The following is a 25,055-nucleotide window of genomic DNA, read 5'->3' on the forward strand; positions in this document are numbered from 1 at the left end:
TAGAACTCATTTTTATCTAAAATAAAGTTCTTTTCAAGAAGAAAGATGTATTCAACTATTTATCTCTTCATTAGAGGGAGGCAATACATATTGGAGGACCAGCTGGAGAGCCCGGGGTTGCCCGTGGAAAAAAATGTTGAAAATTTGTTTAAAATTTTTGTTTAGCCTTTAACAATGAGTGTCCACAAAAAAAAGTGACCCAATCGGTCCAGTCGTTTGGCCTGCTATACGCAACATATATATACGAATGTCTAGTTGTGTTATATAGATATACTAGCTGAAGGGCCCGGCGTTGCCTGTGGAAAATAAAAATTTGAAAAAATATTTTTTTTAAAAATTGGAAAAACATCCAACATTAAACACCCCAAGACCAACTGGGGGGTGGAAGGTGGAAAATGTTTATGTAAGATTTGAATTTGTATCACTATAAATCTTCATTTTGAGTGAAAAAGTGGCGCCGCAGGAAAAACTATTTTTTAATCTATTTAAAAAATCTAAAATAAAGGGCTAAAAGGCCCCTGCTCTCTTTTCTTGCGCTCCTAATTTTTCAAGGGGGGGACGTCCCCCCAGTTTTCAGAGGAGGGGACGTACCCCTTACCCTCCCCCTCACCATTATACCCCTTCTGGACTCACATGAATGAAGATTGAATTAAGAAATATGTAATTTTAAACTTTTTTACATTCCAATGCGGAAACCGTTGGGATGCAATGTCAATTTGCATCTCTAGTTTCATGGTCATGGGTTCAATTGTGTAATAATTTATTGCAAAAGTTTGAAAAATATTTGAACAAAGGAACTGGGTTGATTGAAGACCCTGAGGAACTTAATGTAATTCCTCAATTGTTCAAATTCAACTTGAAAGTTGAAACAAGTCAGGATTAGACCAGGAATACAATTATCTTAATGATAATCCAGCAATAATAAATAAACCAGGAACAATCGAACTACAATTTCAATGACAATTTCGAAGGCAAACCAAAACAATGATAATTTTCATTTCGTGCTTATATGTATAAATGTTACTTCTCATAAGTATTACCATACATATAACATTTAAGGTTACACAAAACCTGACAACCTAAGAAGAATAACACGAAATATAATAAGGAAGGGGGGGCTGGGGGGGTCCAAAAATCGTTCTCTAGGAAATTACCATATCACGGAGCCATGACGCTAAGAAATACATGAAAAGACACTGAAAGAATCATTATTTTTGTCGCTCCGCGCAGATGTATAATTAATTTACTTAATCGTTCATTTTAAAGCTGTTGGAAGTATATTTATTTAAACACAGAACACGCCATGCAGATATTGTAAGAATCTCGTATATTAAGCACAGAGCCAACCCTTCAACAATTCACAAATGCTGTTTTTTTAATTCAAATCCTAAAAAGAGCGTTTTTTTTTGAAAATTTTTCCGACAGGGGGGCTAGCCCATGTTCCCCCTTCCCAAAATATTAAGTTAACTTAATAAAAAAAAAACTATCTATTCCACGCAGAATACTAACTAAAATATCCTTTCTAAATGATGCTACTTCAAAAATTAACTTCACAGAATGAAATTATTAAACACAGAAAGAAATTTAAAAATCACAAATCAGATGTTCCGGTTTGTGTACTCCGTGAACTTAAACTGTACACATGAACGTACACAGTGACCTCTGCATAGACTATGCACAGAGCCCGAAATTTAAAAGAGTATCGTTGAACGAAACTCCAGAGTTTCGTTTTTGGGATCTTAACATTTGTGTAGATTTTGATTTAAAAGGTTTTAAAAAAATGGAAAATATGAAAAAACTAAATAAAGTAATATTTCATAACACAAATATTGATATCCACAAAACTGCATAACCCCATTCATGAAACCTGGGTTCTAAAACTGGTTTTCATGACGATACCCTGTCTTAAGTTTTGGGCTCAGAAGGCCAGGAGGTCAGTGTAAACATTCAATACTTGAAAAACAAGATAAAACACTACAGACTCTAAGTCCAGTGTCGCCCATATCTCGCTTCAACAAGACTTGAGAGTTAAAAACGTTCTTTTAAATTTGTTTTAAGAGTGAATACAGCTCTTTCCAGTATGTTTCACGTCATAGAGATATAAATATATATCTGTCAAAATGTAAAAAATGTAAATTTAAATTTTTCCTAGATAAAATGAAATTACCTCGTGCTGTTTATCAACAATTCCAAGCTCTTGTTACAAGAGGAAAATTCCCCGCATCGGTTGAAACCTTGACCAGGTTAATCTATAGATTCTAATTTATAATTTATAAATCGCTGATTACTCGCCTCTTATCAGAAATGTTCATATTACTAATCCACATGAATTTAACTCAACAAATTCATTTTTTGGTATATTCCTAGAGAACGAGTTTTGGACCCCCCCCGCCCCACCTCCTATCAATTTTGTACATGGATCTTACAGAAAGTGAGGCCCAGTTCCCCCTCCCTGAATAAGCCCTTGGCCCTACTCTAACAACTGCCATCTCTAATGTACTTAAACACTTTTTGTATCGTAAGGGCTCCATGGGGGCTTTGTGAAAACAGCTCTAAGGATTACAGGGGGGCTTTGTGAAAACAGTTCTAAGGATTACAGGGGGGCTTTGTGAAAACAGCTCTAAGGATTGCAGGGGGGCTTCGTGAAAACAGCTCTAAGGATTGCAGGGGGGCTTCGTGAAAACAGCTCTAAGGATTGCAGGAGGGCTTCGTGAAAACTGCTCTAAGGATTACAGGGGGGCTTTCTATCCCCTCCTGCTGTAGTAGTCTTACAAATTGATCGAACTAATGTGTTGTTATAATTATTACTGCAGTAAAATATGTGATTTAATAGTCAGAGGTGTCAAGAAAACTTTTAAAATAGGCAAGAATACATCGAACTAAACAGATTAAATAAAGTCAAATTACAAACATAGATGTTATTACATATTTTTAAAGGGACTGTACCTTGTAACAGGCGTAATCTAAAGTGATGTGTCACTCATTGAACATCATAAGATGCATCTCTTAAAATCTTTGTCTGATCTAGCATTGTTTTAAAATTTTTAAACTTATTATTTTAAATTGTAAGTTCTCTTTAACCCTATGCCTGCTGGGGGGGGGCAATTTGACCCCCCCCCCCTCTAGCTTTTTTTCATAACTCAAAAAGTATTGGTCTCAGGCAGTTGAAATTTTATGACTTTTCCTAAATACCCATAGCCCTCCCTTTAGGGCATAAAACCGGGCTTTTTTACTAACTGTCTGAGTACTCAGGCACACTGCCTGAATGACTAAACTAAATCTTTGTTCTGACTCACTTTTGATAATTTTTAGCTTTTTGGAAAGCCTATGACATAAGGAAATGGATTGCACAAATTTTTCAGAGAACATTTTTGCAAATTATTTGTATATAACCCTTCATAGAAATTTGCAAATTTTAATTTTTCTTAATTATACATCAGGTTATTTAAAATTTTGCAAAAATTGTTGCATATTTAAAATGGCATGGTCAAGGGCTTTTAAAAAAAAAATTTATTTATCATTTTTTTTGCAAACATTTTTACTATATAACTTGATTTTTCCAAAAAATTAAGCTTTTGCAAATTTGCAAATTTGTTTGCAGATTCTGAAAGTAGAGCATAAGAGCTTTCAAATGATGTATAATTTGTCATATTTGGACATCAAACATGGGATTTAGAGGGGGGGGGGCAAAATTGACCCAACCCCCCCAGCATATCCTGGTTTTCAAGTACCCAAGCAGGGATAGGGTTAAAAGGTACTTGTGCATATCTATACTTCAAAAAAGCAATTGAAGAATTATCAGAATTTAATACTTAGCTAGGAAAACGACAATATCTTTCTCATTTTTTATCTGTTAAAGGGTTAAAGAGTTCAAATAATTGTATTTTTAGAGCTGACCTACCCAGCTGTTCAACTGTGCGTGCGCAGCCTGGAGATTGTGATCTTCTAGTTAAAGTCCAGTATTCAACTCTCAACTATAAAGATGCCATGGTCGTCACAGGAAAGTAAGTTAGTAATAAAAAGAATACTTTTTAATTATTTGACATTTTTTTGGACTCCTCAAACAATAGGAAAATATAATCTTTATAATTTGTATCAATATTTTAAATTTTCAAATCGTCATTTGATTAACCCAGCGGGAGTAGAAATAGGGAGAGGAAGATAGGATTTGTTTACATTCACTGTGACTTAATAGGTCTGTTCATTTACTAGTAATATTGCTATGCTGCTAGCTGTCCTAAAATGCCACAGTAGAATAAAAACTAACCCCTCCCCCCCCCCCACCATCTTCTTATGTTAAACCTCCCTGGATTAACCTTTATGTTCCTCTGAAGCTTCCAAGGTTCTTTAATAAGAGACCGCTTCATCAGAAGAGTATCTTAATCCTAGTATAAACCTACGGTTAATAAATCCTAGGTTTTTCCTACGTTTTAGACTTGTCGCACGATTATAGAAGTACTGTTTCATCAGTCATAAATCCACCCTAACTAGAGGCTGGATTATCTACCCTGCAACAGCTGAAGCTTTCAATAATCATTGTTAAATCCTACGATTATCTACCCCTTTTCATCCGAACTGTTTGTTTAAGCGCATTTGCATTGGTTTCCACAATCTGTGTTAAATATTTTTTGCAAAGTTTAAAAGTTATGTTTTTTCTAGAAATATTAAGAAAAATATTTTTTTTTTACTTTGAAAATTAAATTTTCTGATAACACTTCTTTAAAAAAAATCTAAACTTTCGTAAAATTGTTTTATTTTTGGAAAGATTTTTAAAATAATGAAAAAATTATTATTTTTTTCCTTTTATAGATTTTATTATTTTTGATATTTTCTTTTTATTCTTTTGAAAACATTCATTCCTGTTTCCAGGATTTTTGATAATGAAGACAACATTTTCATATTTTCCAGTAATGTTCGAAAATCCATCGATAGTCGTGAAAACAAGTTGTAGCGAAATATTTAATAAAAAGAAGTATTATTAAATATCAACTTTATACGAATGCGCCAAAAAAAATGGATGATTATAGGTTGTAATATCTGAATGATTTGTTTGGAATAAAATTGATTTTTTAACGATCCGAGCCAAATATAGAAAATTTCTGAATTTGGAAGTAATTAATATATCAATATTTTTTATTTCAAATAATTAACGTTTTAGTGGAGTAAAGTTAAATTGATGCCAAGAAATAATTGAATATTCTGAAACCTGCAACCTACATATTGTAATATGTAGTGGGTCCCTTGTCAATAATTAAATTTTAAATTTCAACCAGGTATCCCTAGATGTTTAGGGCAAATACAAGAAAATGATCTACACAAATTTTCTAAAGAATATTCACATCTGGGTGGTTACCGCGGCATAGTAAGTTGTGGAATATGTTATTAATATGTGAAATAGTTTGGCCCGTCTGTCTGTTTGTTTGTTTGTGTCTTAAACGCCAAAAAATCCGATTGGGCCGACATTTTTTAATGGCAACTCACGATCACATGACCCACAGAAAGGTTAAACAGAAAATCTGAGATTAAATTGGCGACTTTAAAAACAAAATTGAAAAATTGAAATTGTCGGACAAAAAATTCATTTAGGGGCCTAGTTTATATATTTATTGTTGCAAGGTATCCTGGCTTGAAGCCTCCTATGGTGGGCGGAATAGATCTAGTTGGCTCTGTACTTGAAACTAAATCTTCAAATTTAAAGGTTATTTTACGAAAATATTTGATCTTCCAAAGAATACAAAATATCAAAATATTTATTATTTGAAAAATTGTACTACGTTATTTAAAGAGAACCTCCGTAGAAAAATTCTACACAGTGGTGCTCTTTATTCTCTCATGTGAGGAGCACCAAGGTCCAGGGAAGATCGTAAATAAAAAATTTAATTTTTTCAATTTCTCTTTGTCTCTGGCATTAACTCCAAAACACAGAGAACCCACAATTCATCATAAATTGCGAGATAGAAAAATATTTATTTTTGGCTCAGCAAAGGTTTTGGTTTGGCAATTTTTTTTCAAAATTAATTGTTTTTTTGGTGAAAACTTTAGAGTTTTAATAAAAATGATTATATTTTCTGACGTAGGTTGGACAGAATGTAGTTGTGAATGGTTGGGGTATTGGTACTGATCATTACGGTGGATATGCAGGAGAAGCCAGGCTTAGGTAATACATAACATTTAGGCTACTTTTCAAAACTGTATTTCTTATTTTTGATTTTTTTTTAGTTTGACAATGATTTTAGTTTTGGACTTAATTTCCTCATTTTCTTAGTTTGACTGCAAGCTCCGTAATTTAAAAACTCCGACTCGAGCCGTAATTCCTTAAACCCGCTTTTAAGACCCAATCTTCGACCAGACTCTGACGACAGCTTGTGTCACATGCTTGACAGCTGCAAGACCTTGGGCTCAACTTAAGGAGTTAGGAACAATGAAATTAAAACCGATCTTGGTTGGGTTTAGTTGAGAATAAGGATCAATGTTGAGTCTTGCTCTCATAAAAACCCGGAATGCGCCAATTCCTACCATGAACATCCGTCAAATAAAATATGAAACCGGTTTTTTTAACTCAACTCTGTGGAAATAAGATGCAGCTTGAATCCGAAAGCTCAAGCCGTAAATAAGGCCCCACGACAGCTTGGACCCGAGACTTATTTTCCAAGTTTTTAAATTGCGGGCTCTGGAAGGTTATGTTTAAACCACAGGGGGGGGGGGTCCAGATAGTTTCGTTTAACATAAAACAGCTCATTGCTCGCCTCATAATTGATCAAAAGTTTAAAATCATCCATTTTTGTTATTAAAAGATAGAATAATTGAGAGAGAGTTTAAGTAAAATTACTTTTGTATTCACAGATCAGAGTGGGCTATTCCTTTACCCTCAGTCTTAACCGCTGAGAGTGCTGCTAAAATTGGTACTGCAGGGTACACCGCTATGCTTTGTGTACAGGTAGCATATGTACTATGGTACATTTCTAAATTTATCAAAGACAATCTCTTTTCAGAAACTTGATGTACTTTAACTATTAACTTCTAGAGATAAAAATTTATTAAAGAGTGAGAGTTTGCTGACCTATAACAGAAAGAAAAAAACGATAGACAAATGAAATGAATTTAAGATTGTTTAAACAAACTTGAAAAAACTGAACTAATGATTTTTTGGAACAAACTTTTTACAGAACGACAGGTTATTATTAAACAAACGATTTGTTTGTACAAACTTTTTAAAAAATAATAGTTTTTTACTGAACAAATAATTTTTTCAAACTAAGTTTTGGAAAAACTATATTTTTTAGTGAAAGAACAATTTTAAGAAACGTACAATTACACTGAACGAACGATTTTACTGAACGCTGCTTTAGTGAGAAAACGAACAAAATAGATGGAAAATGAACGATAATTTTGAGAACGAAGGAAATCAATTTTTTGAACGATTGAAAATAAAACGAACTAGTCCATTTCTACATAGGAATGGACGCCCTCTTTTGTAAGGAGATTAAGCAATCTCATTACATCAAACAAAACTTGTAAAATTACCTAACTTCACATTGGTAATTAAAGCAGTTTATCTTTATGTCACTAAAGGAATATAGAACAATTTAAAACAAACATTATGGCTAAAAAACTGTGTTTACAATGCCATCAATACTAATGCTAAAGGCTTCTTTAATACCATGCTTACTTTTTTCAGAGACAATTCTATTTTAGCATTTAAAAGCAAAGCAAAATGAATTTGTTTTTTAAGGGGTTGGAGAACCAAGGTTTAAGTCCTGGAGATGGTCCTATTCTAGTGACTGGGGCTACTGGAGGTGTTGGTTCAGTATCAGTCCTACTCCTCTCCCAGCTTGGATATGAGGTAGTTTATCCATTATATACACGTATATATTGGAGTAGGTTCAGTATCAGTCCTACTCCTCTCCCAGCTTGGGTATGAGGTAGTTTATCCATTATATATACGTATATATTGGAGTAGAATCAGTATCTGTCCTACTTCTCTCCCAGCTTGGATATGAGGTAGTTTATAGAATATATATACATATATATATATATATATATATTGGAGTAGGTTCAGTATCAGTCCTACTCCTATCTTAGCTTGGATATGAGGTAGTTTATCCATTATATATACGTATATATTGGTGTAGGTTCAGTATCAGTCCTACTTCTCTCCCTGCTTAAATATGTGGTAGTTTATACAATATATACATATATATTGGTGTAGGTTCAGTATCTGTCCTACTTCTCTCCCAGCTTGGATATGAGGTAGTTTTTACAATATATATACCAGGATATGAAGTAGGATATATATATATATATATATTCATATACTGGAGTAGTTTCATTATCAGTCATACTTCTGATCTAGCAAGGATATATATTATACTGGAGTATGTTCAGTATCAGTCATTTTCCTCGCTCAATTAGGATATGGAGTACGATTACGCATAGATTAATACTGTAGTAGGTTTAGTATCTGTTGCCGTTCTACTCGATCTTATCTCTGCAAGAATATGCCTATTTTAATGCTGAAGTAGGTTCAATGTCTGTTACTGTCCTATTCCTCTGTAAGGTTTCCAGTGAAAAGGGTAAATGGTTTCGCGATAATTTCCCATTCATNGAATTCACATATTTTTGTACTTCGTTGGCTTGAGAAAAATGCGAAAATTTTCGTGAAAAGTATTTTTACAAAATTTCGTATTGTTTTCGCGGTTTTCATTTGTTTATTTATGTGAAAAAGTGCGAAATTTTGCAAAATAATTTGTTCAGTTCAGTTCAGTGTCTGTTGTTGTCCTACTACTCTCAGCTTAACCAGCTATAAGATATATGTATACTTTAATACTAGAGTAGGTTCAGTATCTGTATAAATCATTATAAAACTAAAAAAATCATTGCTTTTGAAGAACTTTGTTACTCTAAAAACATATGTTGTACAACCATGAAAACAAATTTAGTTCACTGAATTATTCTGACTAGTGTACATTTTTATCTTTTTTAAGACATGTTTGGTTTCTAAAATTCTAGATGTTCCAATAAAGTTAATTAATTACCTTGTGAGGTTTGACGTACTTGCTGAATTTCTGGTAGATAATGATCTGGTATCGGAAATTTAAATGCTTATTTTTTTCAATTTTCATGACTCTTTCAAGAAGTTTATACAAATTTTAAGATTGTTTGTTGTTTCTTATTAATTTTTATTGTTGACTATAAACCATATATAGCAGTAGCACTAACTGCAGATAACAAAACTTTTTATAGAATTTTCAATTATTATACATTTTTTATTTTTCATTTTTCACTCCTACTCGATAAGTATGTTCAGTTTATAGCCTACATATTTATCATATAAGAGTATGTATAACATTACTTAATTTAATTCCCGCAATAATATTATTTCCATTTTCCGGGTGCAGGTTACTTTACTGTTTGATCCAAAATCTATAAAAATCTGAAAAAATATTATTTCCGAGTAGGTATAAATCTAATTGGATTATACGCTTCAAACATCTGTTGATTAACAAATAGAGGAAAACTTTTGAAATAATCCGTATTAGTTACCTTCACAATAGCAGAGAATGAACTTAAAAACTATTTTAAATCTTTCGATAAACCTTTAAAAAAATAGTTTTTTACTGAACGAACAAAATTTCCAAAAGATTTAACAACAGCGATAGTTTTATTTTTACTAAACAAACATTTTTTAGACAAACTTTTAAAACAAACAATTTTTTCAACAAACCTTTAAATAAAACTATCATGTTTTTATTGAACGAACGATTTTATCGAGCAAATAATATTAATTTACTTAACGATCGTTTACTGAGAAAACGAACGAAATAGATATATGTAAAATCAACAATAATTCGAGAACGAATGATAATAACTTTTTTGAACGGTTGAAAAAAAAACGAAATGAAAATAAAATTTGCGAGGTATGAACAATCTTTTCAATGCTAGGTTATAGCTGTGTCTGGTAAAGCAAAGGCTGAGGGAGATTATCTTAAATCTATCGGTGCATCACAGGTAAACAAAGAACAATAAAAAAACTATTTTTTTCTTCCGGAAATCCAACCCCCCCCCCCTCCCCTCTCTGCGCCTTTTTTGCGAAGTTTTTTATTCAAGCTGCGCAAAATTTCTGTGAAACATTTCTGTATAATTAGAAACAATTCTTAAATTCTTAATTTAAAAATAATAAAAAGTAAAAAAAAAATAGCTAGTTCCACTAACCCAAAGACTTGCTCTTAAGTTTAATTATGAATTATTAAAAAGTTTCCTACGCTAAAAATTTGATGAAACAACTTTGTTGGGTGATTAAAATAGGTTTATACTCTTGATTGAAAAACATTGTCTTTTTCTTAAACTTCCTTTCCTCAATATTGTTTTGTGTTTATGTTGGAACTTTTAATTTAGAAACATGAACTGATAAAATTCCAAAGAAATAAAGTTTCATCGATTTTTATTCCTTTTCCCAGATAGCTTCAGACAGTTTTTGAATGGAAGCAGAAAAAAACCAATTTTCGTCTTGTTTTTCTTGTTCTAGTCTTCAAGGGAAGTAAAAGTTTTGACTTCAAATTTTGCCATTTAATTTAACCTTGAAGTCACCATTATATTTGTCGTTCTCTAATAAAACAATTTTATCTGGGATTTTACTGTTTTAAGTTGGTGCATTTTCAAAAATATTACTAAATTAAACAACAAACTTTGGCCCGTTCGGTTTAGCCGTTTTAATCCGTTTATTGAATACAAACAGAGAGAAAGTTATATGAAAGATCAGAGTTCAGAGTCTGAAGTTATTGATCTTTTTCTGGATTCTTGAAACTCAGAGTTTGTAATTATTGTTCGATATTATTGATCTTTTTCTAGGTTCTTAAAAGATCAGAGTTTGTAGATATTCCTGGATATTATTGATCTTTCTCTAGGTTCTTGAAAGATCAGAGTTTGAAGCTTTTCTTCGATATTATTGATCTTTCTCTAGGTTCTCGAAAGATCAGAGTTTGAGGTTGTTCCAGGATATTGGATATTAATGATCATTATCAAGGTTCTTGAAAGATCAGAGTTTGAGGTTGATCCTAAACCTCTTGGCAAGGAAAGGTTTGCTGGATGTGTTGACAGCTGCGGAGGAAAGATATTAGCAAATGTTCTCACTCTAACAAAGGTACGAAATAATTTTACTAAACAAATTAAAGTATTGATCTTAAAATTTTGTTTTGATTCATTGTATTGTAAGACAGTCCATTTACCGTCAATTAAAAAACTTAAAAACATCTTTTTGTACATCACATATGAAAAACAATTCATTTAACTTTCAAATTCATTGATTTTTGTTTAAATAACATAAGCAATCTATTAAATACTTTTAATTCTTTAGTTTAAACTATTTTCATAGGCTTAGGTTTATAATTTTTTGAGAAAATTAATTTTTTTAAAAATACAATAAAATTTTATAAATATAATTATTTGTTAATCCAGAGTGGAGGAGCAGTTTCTGCGTGTGGATTGGCTGGTGGAATGCCCCTTAATACAACAGTTGCCCCTTTTATTCTTCGAGGAGTTACATTAGGTATAGACAAATGTACTGTAGTTCACGCTGTACACTGTACACTGTATGTACAGTTGTTACATTAACTAGGGATAAACATGTTGCTCATTTTATTCTAAACGGAGTTATATTAGGTATAAACATATGTACTGTAGTTTACGCTGTACACTATAGAGCGGATGCATTATTTAGGTATAAAAATAAGTGTAGTTTACATCGTACACTGTACACTGTATGTACAGTGCTACATATACTAGGGGTGTATACTTGTTGCTCCTTTTATTCTTCGCGGAGTTACACTAGGTATAAACATATGTAGATTATGTACTGTAGTTTACGCTGTTCACTGTACAGCGGATGCATTAAATAGGTGCATACAATTTTGAAGATTGGGAGAAAAATTAAAGTTGAAATTCAAATTTCTAGTTGATTCTTTCTTTATAATACAATATTTTTATAAATTCTGATATTTTTCTATTAAAAACATCAATAAAAATCACTGTATCTTATTTGAGGACATTTTTTTTCAAATTGGGGATTGGGGAAAATTTGGATGATTTTTTTTGTCAAGAAAATATGTTCCTCTTTATTAGGCTCATTTTGCGTCTCAATAAGTTAAAACATTTTATCTTTAAAATTTTTTTTGAAAAAAAATTGGAAGATTATCTTTATAAAGGGAGAGGGGGGAGAAAATATTGTTTACTTGATATTTTTAGTTGGAATTGAATCTGTGTTCCTGAAGACAGAAAAAAGATTGGCAGCTTATGAAAGGTAGGAGATAGTAATTAAAAAGGTTTTCTCTGGTACAAGAAATTAGTCTCTCATCAAGATTTAAAGGGAGTGATTACGATAAATGAAAGAGGTATAGGCTAGATTAGAATTGATTTAAAAATCTACTCGGTGCTACAACTCGTCTTACTTACTTCTTATACTTCTGTTTAGGTTTAAAACAAAATGCCATTCTAGTGATTTGTCGAAAGTAAAGATTAATACTGATTAATACAGTGTACACTATATTACGCTCCCTTTAAATGAATCAATACCCTTTGTTACAGAAATCAAAATCTAGTTAATCTCGATTTAGTATGTTTACTACGTCCTAGGTTTTCTAGGCTTACTTGTTTTACTACTAGGTTTACTACTTTAGGTTCACTAGGTTTGCTACTCTAGGTTTACTACTTTAGGTTCACTACGTTTGCTACTCTAGGTTTACCACTTCAGGTTCACTACGTTTGCTACTCTAGGTTTACTACTTTACGTTCACTAGATTTGCTACTTTAGGTCTACTACCTTAGGTTTACAAGCTTTGCTACTCTAGGTTTGCTACTCTAGGTTTGCTACTCTAGGTTTGCTACTCTAGGTTTGCTACTCTAGATATACTACTCTAGGTTTACTACTCTAGGTTTACTACTCTAGGTTTACTACTCTAGGTTTACTACTCTAGGTTTACTACTCTAGGTTTCCTACTTTAGGTTTATTTCTCCATGTGTACTACTCTGGATTCACTACTCCAGGTTTACTACTCTAGGTTTTACTACTCTAGGTTTTACTCCTCTAGGTTTACTCCTCTAGGTTTACTACTCTAGGTTTAGTGCTCTAGAATTACTATTCTGAGTTTACTACTCTAGCTTGACAACTCAAGATTTACTACTTGAGGCTTAATACTCTAGGTTTACTACTCTAGGTTTAGTGCTCTAGAATTACTATTCTGAGTTTACTACTCTAGCTTGACAACTCAAGATTTACTACTTGAGGCTTAATACTCCAGGTTTACTACTCTAGGTTTACTACTCTAGGTTTACTCCTCTAGGTTTACTCCTTTAGCTTTACTCCTCTAGGTTTACTCCTCTAGGTTTACTCCTCTAGGTTTACTACTCTAGGTTTACTACTCTAGGTTTACTCCTCTAGGTTTACTCCTCTAGCTTTACTCCTCTAGCTTTACTCCTCTAGGTTTACTACTCGAGGTGTACTACTCGAGGCTTACTACTTTAGGTTTACTACTCTAGGTTTACTCCTCTAGGTTTACTCCTCTAGGTTTACTCCTCTAGGTTTACTCCTCTAGGTTTACTTTTACTCCTCTAGGTTTACTCCTCTAGGTTTACTCCTCTAGGTTTACTTTTACTCCTCTAGGTTTACTCCTCTAGCTTTACTCCTCTAGGTTTACTACTCTAGGTTTACTACTTTACGTTCACTAGATTTGCTACTCTTGGTCTACTACCTTAGGTTCACAAGCTTTGCTACTCTAGGTTTGCTACTCTAGGTTTGCTACTCTAGATATACTATAGGTTTACTACTCTAGGTTTACTACTCTAGGTTTAGGTTTACTACTCTAGGTTTACTACTCTAGGTTTCCTACTTTAGGTTTACCTCCATGTGTACTACTCTGGATTCACTACTCCAGGTTTACTACTCTAGGTTTACTACTCTAGGTTTACTCCTCTAGGTTTACTACTCTAGGTTTAGTGCTCTAAAATTACTATTCTGAGTTTACTACTCTAGCTTGACTACTCAAGATTTACTACTTGAGGTTTAATACTCTAGGTTTACTATCTAGGTTTACTCCTCAAGGTTTACTCCTCTAGGTTTACTCCTCTAGGTTTACTCCTCTAGGTTTACTCCTCTAGGTTTACTCCTCTAGGTTTACTCCTCTAGGTTTACTCCTCTAGGTTTACTACTCTAGGTGTACTACTCAAGGTTTACTACTTAAGGTTTACTACTCTAGGTTTACTCCTCTAGGTTTACTCCTCTAGGTTCACTCCTAGGTTTACTTTTACTCCTCTAGGTTTACTCCTCTAGGGTTACTCCTCTAGGGTTACTCCTCTAGCTTTACTCCTCTAGGTTTACTACTCTAGGTTTAGTCCGCTACTGACTTCTGATAAGCTTGCTCTTGTATCAGGAGAAGGGCAGACAGTTGGTGAGTTTAAAAAAACTATTTAAATTTTAATTTATTCGGTCAATTTTTTAAAACATTTTTTTAGGTTTGGCCGCTCTTCCTGAGCTTGGAATGCAAATGCTGAAGGTAAAAAACTATTGTCCACCTTAAAATATAGGATATCTTTCAGTTGACCAGTTTTATTTTCTATTTTTGTACGCGACTGTATTCGAATATATTAAATATGTAAAATAGAGTTAAGAATTAGCTGAGATTTTACCTTAAAATTTGAAATAAAAATTTCAATTTTATGCTGCTTTCGACTTTATCGTAAGGTCCAGTGAGTATAATAAAGTAAATTGAAAAAGAAAGAAATAATAAAAATATTGTCACTGCTGAATCCTCAATTTAAATTATTAATTTTCAAATAAAAATATTAAGAATACAGACATTTTTTGCTTACTGTTAAAGCTCACTGTAGAATCGGAACTGTGACTTTTTTAATAAAGCGCCACTTGAAATTTTTAACAGCCCTAAAACCTTTTCAAGTCCCTTAACCCTGGAAAGTTGACCTAAAAAATCCTCGTTTCGTATAATGATCAAATATGCTGAGTAGGCATGAATAATACTATAAGGTTGTAAGGTTATATATCCTGATGGTTTTATATTCTTCTCCTTTAATGGTCCGTGTATACTTTATGATGCAGATACAATATGTCCAAAAGAAATTATAATTTCTTGAAAACAGTTCTTAGAATCCGGATCCGTGCAACATCTTGGTTTCCTGGAGTCGGATCCAGGCGGAAAAATATCAACCAAAAACTAAAAAGGCGTTTTCCCCTCAACCCAAATCAAGTCTGCTAAAAGAGCGATTATTAATTTTTTTTTTTTTTTGAATGGATCATCAAGTTTTGACATGAAAATAAGCGAAAAAAAGAAATATCATTTGAAATTATTCTTTTGTTTAAAAAATTAGTAAATCTTAAAGAAATGGTCATTGGTCATGGCCTGAATCCGGATCCATTTGTTTCCTGGGCGGATCCAGTAACCGCACTGTTTGACAACTAGGGATTGATAGGATTTAATTTTTTTTTACTGTTTACGTGATACGTTATCAGTACATCAAAAAAAAAATCAGACTTTTTTTTTTTTTTTTTTTTTTTTTGTTTGGAACATAAAATAATATCATAATAAAATACAAAGTAATAAATGCGCAAGGTATTTTTTTTGGTATGGGACAGTACAAAAATAATGGGGTCGGAAATCTGAACGGGTGTTATTGTAAATTGATAGAAGAACTCTACCACCCCCCCCCCCTTTATATGTTCAAGAATAGGTAGGGTTAAGATATATAGATAGTTGAGGGGAGTGTGGGCCGGGAAGCATTGCATATAATTTTCCTAAATATTTATTCCTTCATAATTTTTTTGTTTATTGGGACACATTGTAAGTTTAGTTTTTGCTGGCGTATGGTTTCAGTCCTAAATATAACATGGCTTGGTCTGAAATTATTACGGCTTTTATTGCGTCATATTTCTTTCTATTTAGTTTTTATTAGAAAATGCATGAATGCGGGGGAAAATGGTTTCCGTTATTTGATATTTATATCCTCAGGTTTAAGGCTGTTATTGTTCAACCTGGTATATTTTTATCCTATTCTAGTTTTAATTTAACCAGCTTTTTTTTGGTTCATATGAAACACTGCAAACCAAGATGTGTACGCTCTTACGCAAATATCGAGCAGTATTTTGCGTTTGCCAATAACGCTTTAAAGGTACGCGTTGAGTTTAAAAAATGAATATGCCTAGGAGTACAGAGAGTCTTTAGTGTGAAACCAAGGCCAGGGTGTTGCAACACTGGAGCCTGTCTAAAAAATTCGATTTTTTAGAGTTGTCTTCCATATCTTAGTGCAGTTTCCGGGAAAAAAGTCCTAAAATTTCACACTTAAAAAGTCCTGTAGAAATAAAGTCCTACCAATTCGAGACTTTATTTTCTAGGACTTTTTTTCTGGCTCCAGTATGATTTTATACAAAAAAGTCCTCTAACAAGTGAAAATGCATGATTCACAATTCTAGGTTTTTCTTTTCCTCGGATTTATTTTCTTCAGGACTTTTTTTCCTGGGATCTTATTTCCTGAGACTTTATTGGCAGCCCCCATACTATTTTATGAAAAAAGTCCCAGGAATCCAAAACACAGGACTTTATTTCCAGTGACATTTTTTCCAAGGACTTGTTAAAATTCGGACTTTTTTCCACAGTTTTTATTTCTAGGTTTTTTTCCAGAAACTTTTTTCCCGGGACTTTCTTACACAGATTCTCTTTTAGTGCACAGGTGCCGACAATTAAATTGAGACTCAATTTGACAGTTTTGGATTCCAGATTCTATTAAGTCTTCTTCAGGACTGAAATTAGAAATGAGTGCTTTGTAGCTTTGAAATCTTAAAATATATATGGGAAACTAGTAATTAGGTTGGAATAGAAAGGACCTTCAGGTGAAAATTATCCAGTTTTTTTCTAAGCTTAAATTTTTTCAACTCATAGTCATTAAAATTAAGATTATTCTTTAATTTTTTTACGATTTTCTTGCAGAATAATTAATCTTATATTTGTTATTGATTTTTCATGCGGCCAATTAATGATTCTTATTGTGTTTTAGTACAGGGGTAGGAAATGTTATCAATACAATGGCCAAAACGCAGGCACTTTGACGGACACCATGCGCAGAAGGTCCAAAAAGCTTAACATTTTCACCGATTTTAGGCATTATCACTTGAGCGTGTAGCTTAACACTTCTATAGTGGAAAAAAATACTTCTGCCGTGAGCTATTGGAAAATAACATTACGGTCACCAATTTAGCTCAAATAACGCCAAAGTTCAACGTTTAAAGTTTATTGACTAACTCTAAAAAACTATATATATGTTCTTAGAACGTGGAAAGTCTTGAATCAGCTTGCTTAAATCTATCCGCCACCTTCTGTTCTTACTAAAACACATTGATCATCTTCCGTCACAATATGTTCATTTTTAAGCCACTGGTTATATTGATATTTAAACTATTTTGTAAGGATAGTTCAATCTAATAAAGTTTACGAAATTCTGAAATCAAAAAAACGTCCTATACGCAAGACTACCTGGTACCTAGCCTATAAAAGTTAAGAAATAATACTTTACTTATTTATTAAATACAATTTGGTGGTGATAACATAGTGAAAAGCTTAAAAAGTTTTTAATACACTAAATCTAAATAGATACCTTTCATGAACATAACAATACAATAAAAAAAACTAAGAGTCCAAAAGGGGGTAGGGAGGGGGAAAATTAAAGATATAAAAGATTTACCCTTGATTTTGAATGAGCTATCATTAAATTTCCGGCTGAAAATTGGATCACACACTGATCTGGCGGTGGTCGAAGGGGCCTTTATATAGGGTTTGAAAAGTGGGGGAAAAGGGTATCTGCGCTGAGGACAAAAAAGGAGGGGAGGCTTGGTTCGTAGGGGTAATTAGGGCCTTCTAGAAAAGGGGGTAAAAAGGGTAGAGACAAAAAGGGAGGCCTGGCCGGTTCGTAGGGGCAATTAGGGCCTTCTAGAAAAGGGGGGTAAAAAGGGTATAGATACAAAGGGAGGGGAGGCCTAGTTCGCAGGAACAATTAAGGCCTTCAAGTAGGAGGGGTCGAAAGGGTATTGACAAAAAGGGGGGGGGGAGAAGACTTGGCTCATAATTCAAACAAGTAATTAGGGTAATTAACGTTAATACATCAGGCATTATTATAGCATAATTATAGATCGGTAAACTGAAGTCAGTTTAGAATGGTGGATATCGAGATCAATGCTTGATCTCCTGGTTTTACTAGTCCCGAGATTAGGTTAATAGGCATTCGATATCCAAGAAAGAAGTTTAAAATTCAACCAATCAGCGTGTCATGTTAAGATGCGCTCATCTTTGAAAAACCGGGTTTTATTTTTTGTGCATTTCTGGTGTTGATTGTGTCATATCAATTGAACTAAAGATCGATTGAATAAACGCAAGTTTAGGATTAATGTTTATTAAGACTAACGTTCAAAATGACTATAGTCCTCAAATGTGATAAAATATGTTTTTCAATAGGTTAATATTAACATCATTAAATTTATATTGGTTTAAATACTCTAAAAGCCCGCGTGTGAACAGCTGACTTTAGTTCAATCGGATATTAGTCCAATCGATATAGGATCGTATCAGTAATTGTTATCAAAAGTAACTATACAGTAGGGGTATCTGCAAAAAGAGAGGATTAATAAGAAAATAATAAGTGTGTCTATTAAATACTCAGATTAAGTAATCGGGATTAATGAAATCCCATTCTAAAGTTTTCAGCTCAGTATAAACAATTTAGAAACATTTGCACGTGTTTTCTATGCCAAATTTAATAGCGGAAGAAACTAAAGGCAAAAAAGAAAACCCAAGCACGAACCAACTGAAGGCAAATCCCCGTATAGCTTGTTGAAGGTTAAAGTCAAACATAGTCTCCGAATTATTTTAGATTTTAAAGAGAGAGAAAAGAGGGAAAGGGGAGGGGAGACTACATACAGTGAATTAGAAATTAGAATAAATACACAGAATAATTTTCCGCCTGGAACTAGTAAAATTCATTTCATTTCTCTCAGTCTATGCAGGTTTAAAACTTCTCTTAGCATACAATAGAATTTTTGGGGGCTTGAAGGGAGGGACGGGGGTCTCTGAAATGGAGGGATATATATGCTATAGCTAGAATTAATCGTTTATTATTTTTATTATTTTTTGATATTTTGGTTAAATTCGTTCGTAGTTTTATAAATTGCTTTAAATGTATTGCATTTATTTATAAAGATCTTTATATTAGGTTTTATTTTTAAAAAATTAAATTTTACTTAAACAACCCAACAGTCCAACATATAAAAATAAACTTTCATACCAATTATATTTTGAATCTTGTGTATTTTCTTTGTTTGTTTGCTTGAACAATTCAGGATAATTTTGCTATTTAAATTTTTTTTTATATTGTATGTTTCTATGGACAGTTGTAGTAAGGATTTACAGTTGTGTAGCATGTCTTCTATTTAAAAGGGTTTATTTCTTGCTTAGCTTGCTATATAATATTCTTGCATTAATAGCTTGCCATGTTTTTTTCAAAACGAAAAAAAAAATAGAATAGTAAAATTTCTACATAGAAAAATTATTCAATTAAAAAAACAATAATACTGATTTAAGACATTTTTAATGAAAAATTAGGTACCTTATTATCATAGGTATATAAGTGTTTATGATTATTTTTTCATTTCAAAATGAAAAGAATGCCCATCCCTACTAGACAGTAGACATGTGTGTCACTTTATGTAAGTATCTTAATTAAAGCTATTGACAGTACATCCATAGTACAGTACATTCTGGTTAATGTAAAACAGTACACAAAGGTTTATTTAGATAATTAATATTGATATTTTCTTTTTTATATAAAATTAATAATAATATTTTTTTATATATTTTATAGCTGCTTATTAAACGTGCATATAACTAAGATTATAATAATAATTGAAATCTGGATGCAACCAGCGGTTATACTATTAAAAGATAGTTTATTTGGCTCTCCAGCATCTTTTTAATTGGTTCAAATTGAACTGCTACATTAATTTCCACCTCTGCTTAGTTTGGAATTTATAAATAGCCTGAAGTACAAAGTTTATTATATATTTATTAATTAAGTCCAACATCTGTTATTTGTAATATTGTTTACTTTCTGTTGGTTTAAGCAAATCGTATTCCTGCCTCAAGTGTAAAACCATCTTTCTTGATGCAGAGAATTAAAATTCATGTCGAGAAACCTCGTTATTTTAGAAATACTGAGAACTAGAAGATCAGGTTGGAAAATACATTTATTTTGAAATAAATTTCTTTTAGGAAAAAAAAATTCTTATCCTTTTTTTCTTTTTCATTTAAAAACTGCACTTGTACCTGATACTGAAGTTAATTTTTTCTTATCACACCCTGGAATAAGTGTATTTTGACTTTTTCTTATATATAATAGCCATTTTTCTTATTGTGAAAACGGTTTTTGGACTCGACCTTAATTATCTGCAAACATATAAATGTTTATTGTGAAATCTAGTTATTTAGCAAAAAAAGTTCGAAATGCCACAAAAATACATTTTTGAAAAGCTCTTGTCCTAGGTAATTGAAATATGTAAAAGTATTGCAAAATTTTAAAACCTAAATGTGTATTTAAAAAAAACTAAAACTCCCTTTAAAAATGTCTTTTTCTTTTTGTTAAAGACTTCTAAAGAGCTATAAAATTTTGAAATTGGCCTAATTATAGATCAAACCTGAAATAGGCAAAATAAGGAATTCAGGCAGGATGCCTAAAAACTCGGGCATTCTGATCCTCACTTGAGGGGCATGTGTTAGTTAGAAAAGCCATCAATTTTGAGCATCCTAGCTTATATATATACATACACCCCCCCCCCTCTTGGTCGGAACAGGGTTAATTAAAACAAAGTTTTGTTAGTTTTGTTAGCTGCAACAATGTGCAATATTTTTTAATTAGAAACAATAAATTTCACATTTCTGACACAAGATCATTTGAATGTTTTTAAAATTACTTAGTGAGGAAGAGGGGGGGGGGTCAAATTTTATGAATTTTTTTTTCTTGAAACTGTCTTTTCTGCAGTGTGAGAATAGTGCGGTAATAGCCCTTGTTTTGTGAACGCTGGGGTTAAAAGGATCTAAATGCTCTAAATTAATCAAGAAAGTAATGCCAGACAAAATAAATAGATTTTTTTTTAAACAAAAAAACTTTACAGTTGCAAAACTTATTTTGTTTTACATAAAACATCTTTACTCAGTGTTCTCTTTACATTGTGGTAGAGTAACCATGGGTAAGTTAAAATTAATATCAACTTGCAGCTTCGAATTTTGCACGGGTTGTGTCACCCTACTAAAAATCACTTGTTTGGGCAATCGGATATTAGTCCAATCGATATAGGATCGTATCAGTAATTGTTGTCAAAAGTAACTATACAGTATCTGCAAAAAGAGAGGATTAATAAGAAAAATAATGGATAAAGTTGGGTGGTTATTGCTGTCTTTATTACATTACACTGAACAGTTTGACAAAAACAAGATAAAATTTTTGAATTATTCTTGTTGAAGAAAAATATTTAACTATTTTAACCATATTTTCTAGATTTGAATTCTTAAATTGTAAGTTTTCTACACATTAGAAATTATTTCAGGAAATAAAACATTTAATATAGAATATTTATTTTCTAACTTTAATTCACATTTATTCTGTCATGAATAAAATATAATATACTTTTGTGATATCAATGCAAATAAAAACTGGAAAAGTTCCGTTAGCCAACTAAAATATTGAAAATGAACGAAAAATTCATTTACAAAAACAAACAAATTATATGTCAAAATAGTATAGGGTATAGGTTACAAAGGTTTTAAAAAATATTGAAATTCATTTAATGAAAGTAAAGACCTGTTATTTTTTTTAGTTAAAAAGATGTTTTACTGAATAGGCTTTAAAAAGTACATAACGTGACCAGCCCTAGTTCTAATTTATGAATGTTCTGAAAACTACCAAATTTGAATTTAATCGAACCATATTAATTCTTTGGATGAAGATTAAATTCACTATTAGGGATCTTAAGGGACTATTTACGTTATTTCAAGGGACCATCCATTGAAAGAGTTGTCTTTGTCAGAACACAAATGATTAAGTTATTCTTGTTTTTCTATCTAAAATTGACAATTTTTAATCGTGTTTTTTTCTGAATTTTAAGGAGTCCCTTTAAATTCATTATCAGGGTAATGGTTTGAAATTACTAATCATGATTAAATTTCTGAATAAGCCTATCATTGTGTTAATTCTTAATATGCTGGATCATCTTAGCAAACCGAAATGTCATGATTGTGCAGGTGCTTACTAATTTTCTGCTTACAATTGCATCGCAAAATTTAAAAAAAGAAACTTGTCTGGTCCCAGATTTGATGATTTTCAAAAGTTGAACTACGAAGAGGTGATTCAACCAATTATCTTTATGGCTGGTTCATCTTGAAGTTTTTAAATTTTATAATACTAGTGACTTAAGTGCCGAGTAGAGATGTCAACGTTAATGTAACGTAACGTAAAATGTACGTTTTTGTACGTTACGTTACATTAACATTTGGATATATTCTATATGACATAAACGTTCAACCTTAATGTTATCTTTTAGTTTTTTGGGACATTAAAGGTTTTTGATTTGCCAAGGAAGACGACATTAACGAAATTTGACATATGCATTTGATGTTATAAAGCAAATGATTTACAAATAGCAAGAAAAAACTTATTAAGTGGAACGGGTCTGTATAGTGTATACACAACACAATTGCTGTGTTTCATGTTTATTTGACTATTTAAAATCATAGCTTCAGTTGGCAAGGTTAATTTTTAGTTTTAAATATCTATAAATATAGATACTTATTGAAATGCAAAAATATTTTATCAATTGGAAAATGCGTGTCATGTTTTTTCGTCAATAGATTTTTATGAAACTTTAAAATGGAAAACTTATAGTTAATCAATTGTAGTTCAACTGGGGGAAGGAAGTTCAGCAACATCTTTCAAATTCATTAAATTCGGTCCCATGTATTAATATTTTTTTGGATCAATTTCGTTCAGATCTACTTTGTCCCAAGGATGTAATGCAAGGAAAGTTATTTTAAAAGTGTACACATCTTTTGTACTGCAGTGTACTGTCTCTGGGCGGTAATGTAAACACAAGACGGATGCCAAAGCCTGACATGGGATCCATCTTTCACATAAAAAAAATCAATGAAATATTCTGGTCATAGGAAACTATTATGTGAATTATCAAAATTATCAAAATTTAATGCTTTTAACCTCCTCGGATACTTAACGAACTCTGATACATCTATTCTTGTTTACAAATTCCACCCAAAGAGAACTGGTTTCAATGTGTACGCAGAGTATACACGACCGCAATTAACTTTCCTTGTATTACACCCTTGATTTGTCCTGTCTGTATAATATTCAAAAACCCCGTATTTCTGCATAACAAATTTATGATAACTTATGAAATTTTATTAATGGTACTTTATTTAATGATTCAAACTTCTAAAATAAAACCCCAATTTAGAGGTTTGCACAATCCAATATGATGTGGGATACCCTATATAATGTCATGTAAAGTATTGTCTCGACTAAATAATAAAATACTGTTACTAAGGCAAATATGATAAATGTTCTGCCTGTAAACTGTCAGATACAGGATTCTGTATTTAATCCGTAGAAAACTCTTTTTGTTCCTAGTTGGGAGAAAATAAAGATTTGTTAATCTAAACTATATTTTCCTTGCCATCTCAAGTTTAAAATGTATTTTTCAAGAAAAAGACGATTTTTCTCATTTAGAAGACATCATTTCAAGTGACCCTCCTTATAAAGAGATAAACGCTCGATGCACAAGGTTACCACTGACATCTTTGTTGAAGTAAAAATTATTGGAGTTATCTCCCTTTTTTCTATCTTAAGATTGATTATTTTCAAGGGCGGTTCTCTAATCTGATTTTCGGCTTCATGCAGTCGGAGAGAATAAAGGCTATTGTAGAATTCAATAACAGACTCAATATGGATATTGAGAAAAAAATATTTGTAAAGTTTGAATATTATTAATTTAAAGAAGAAAACTAAGCAGATATATAATGGATAAAGTTGGTAGTTATTACTGTTTTTTATTACATTACTCTGCAAAATTTGAAATAAACAAGATAAGAATAAATGGGTTGCTTATTTGTTAATTGTTAAAACCTCAAGACACGAAATTAATGCTCAAGTAAACCGGATATTTATGCACAAACTTTTAAGTAAAACGTAAATAGTTTAATTCCAGGGACAAGCAGGATAAATTATAAATAGATTAATTTAACCCGTCTGGTGGAATGGAACCGAGTGAGCGTGTTCAAAACAGATTTAAGTAGACATTTTTTACCTCTATTAAGTCGTTCCTAAGACTTAATTTCTAACAAACAAAACTATTACCAATGGCTTAAAATAGCCTTTATGCTTTTAGAATTCGAATATATTGAATCCTGTCAATACTCTAAAGAGACTTATTCCGAATGCTGTATTGAAACCTTTTAGACTGGTCCATTTAACTGGCATGTATAGAGTCAAACTTATTTACTTTTCATGCCAAACCTTTCTCAGCCATTTATTGGAATCTCTTGAGAAATTCCTTTGATATTTACAGTGCTGGGTTTGGGGAAACTAGAAAATAGAAAATACTGGTTAACTTAGGAATACAAATAGGTTCTCTTTTTGTGCAAATTCCACATTATATAGAATCATAAAAAGAGAAGTTTTTATGAATGCTAATTTCTCGAATGTACGTGTTCAGATAGAAGTTTTTAGGAATGCTAATTTCTTGAATGTACGTGTTCAGATAAAAGTTTTTAGGAATGCTAATTTCTCTAAGGTACGTGTTCAGATAAAAGTTTTTATGAATGCTAATTTCTCGAATGTACGTGTTCAGATAAAAGTTTTTAGGAATGCTAATTTCTTGAATGTACGTGTTCAGATAGAAGTTTTTAGGAATGCTAATTTCTCGAATGTACGTGTTCAGATAGAAGTTTTTA

The 25,055-nt window shown here is 31.9% G+C and overlaps 1 protein-coding gene across 1 annotated transcript in view; it reads left to right on the forward strand.

The window, feature by feature from the left end:
* Positions 1-2,132: 2,132 nt before the first annotated feature.
* LOC111703951 (acrylyl-CoA reductase AcuI) overlaps positions 2,133-25,055 on the forward strand; it is a gene marked incomplete in the record, with an annotated part of 24,181 nt that continues 1,258 nt past the window's right edge. Inside the window, 12 exon segments of the mRNA XM_023476049.1 lie at positions 2,133-2,243; positions 3,891-4,004; positions 5,617-5,698; positions 6,078-6,157; positions 6,844-6,937; positions 7,733-7,843; positions 9,943-10,008; positions 11,024-11,140; positions 11,455-11,545; positions 12,241-12,295; positions 14,377-14,438; positions 14,503-14,543. Coding sequence (XP_023331817.1) covers positions 2,158-2,243; positions 3,891-4,004; positions 5,617-5,698; positions 6,078-6,157; positions 6,844-6,937; positions 7,733-7,843; positions 9,943-10,008; positions 11,024-11,140; positions 11,455-11,545; positions 12,241-12,295; positions 14,377-14,438; positions 14,503-14,543 — 999 coding nt within the window.

Source organism: Eurytemora carolleeae, unplaced genomic scaffold (assembly GCF_000591075.1).
Source record: "Eurytemora carolleeae unplaced genomic scaffold, Eaff_2.0 scaffold435, whole genome shotgun sequence".
NCBI classification, from domain to species: domain Eukaryota; kingdom Metazoa; phylum Arthropoda; class Copepoda; order Calanoida; family Temoridae; genus Eurytemora; species Eurytemora carolleeae.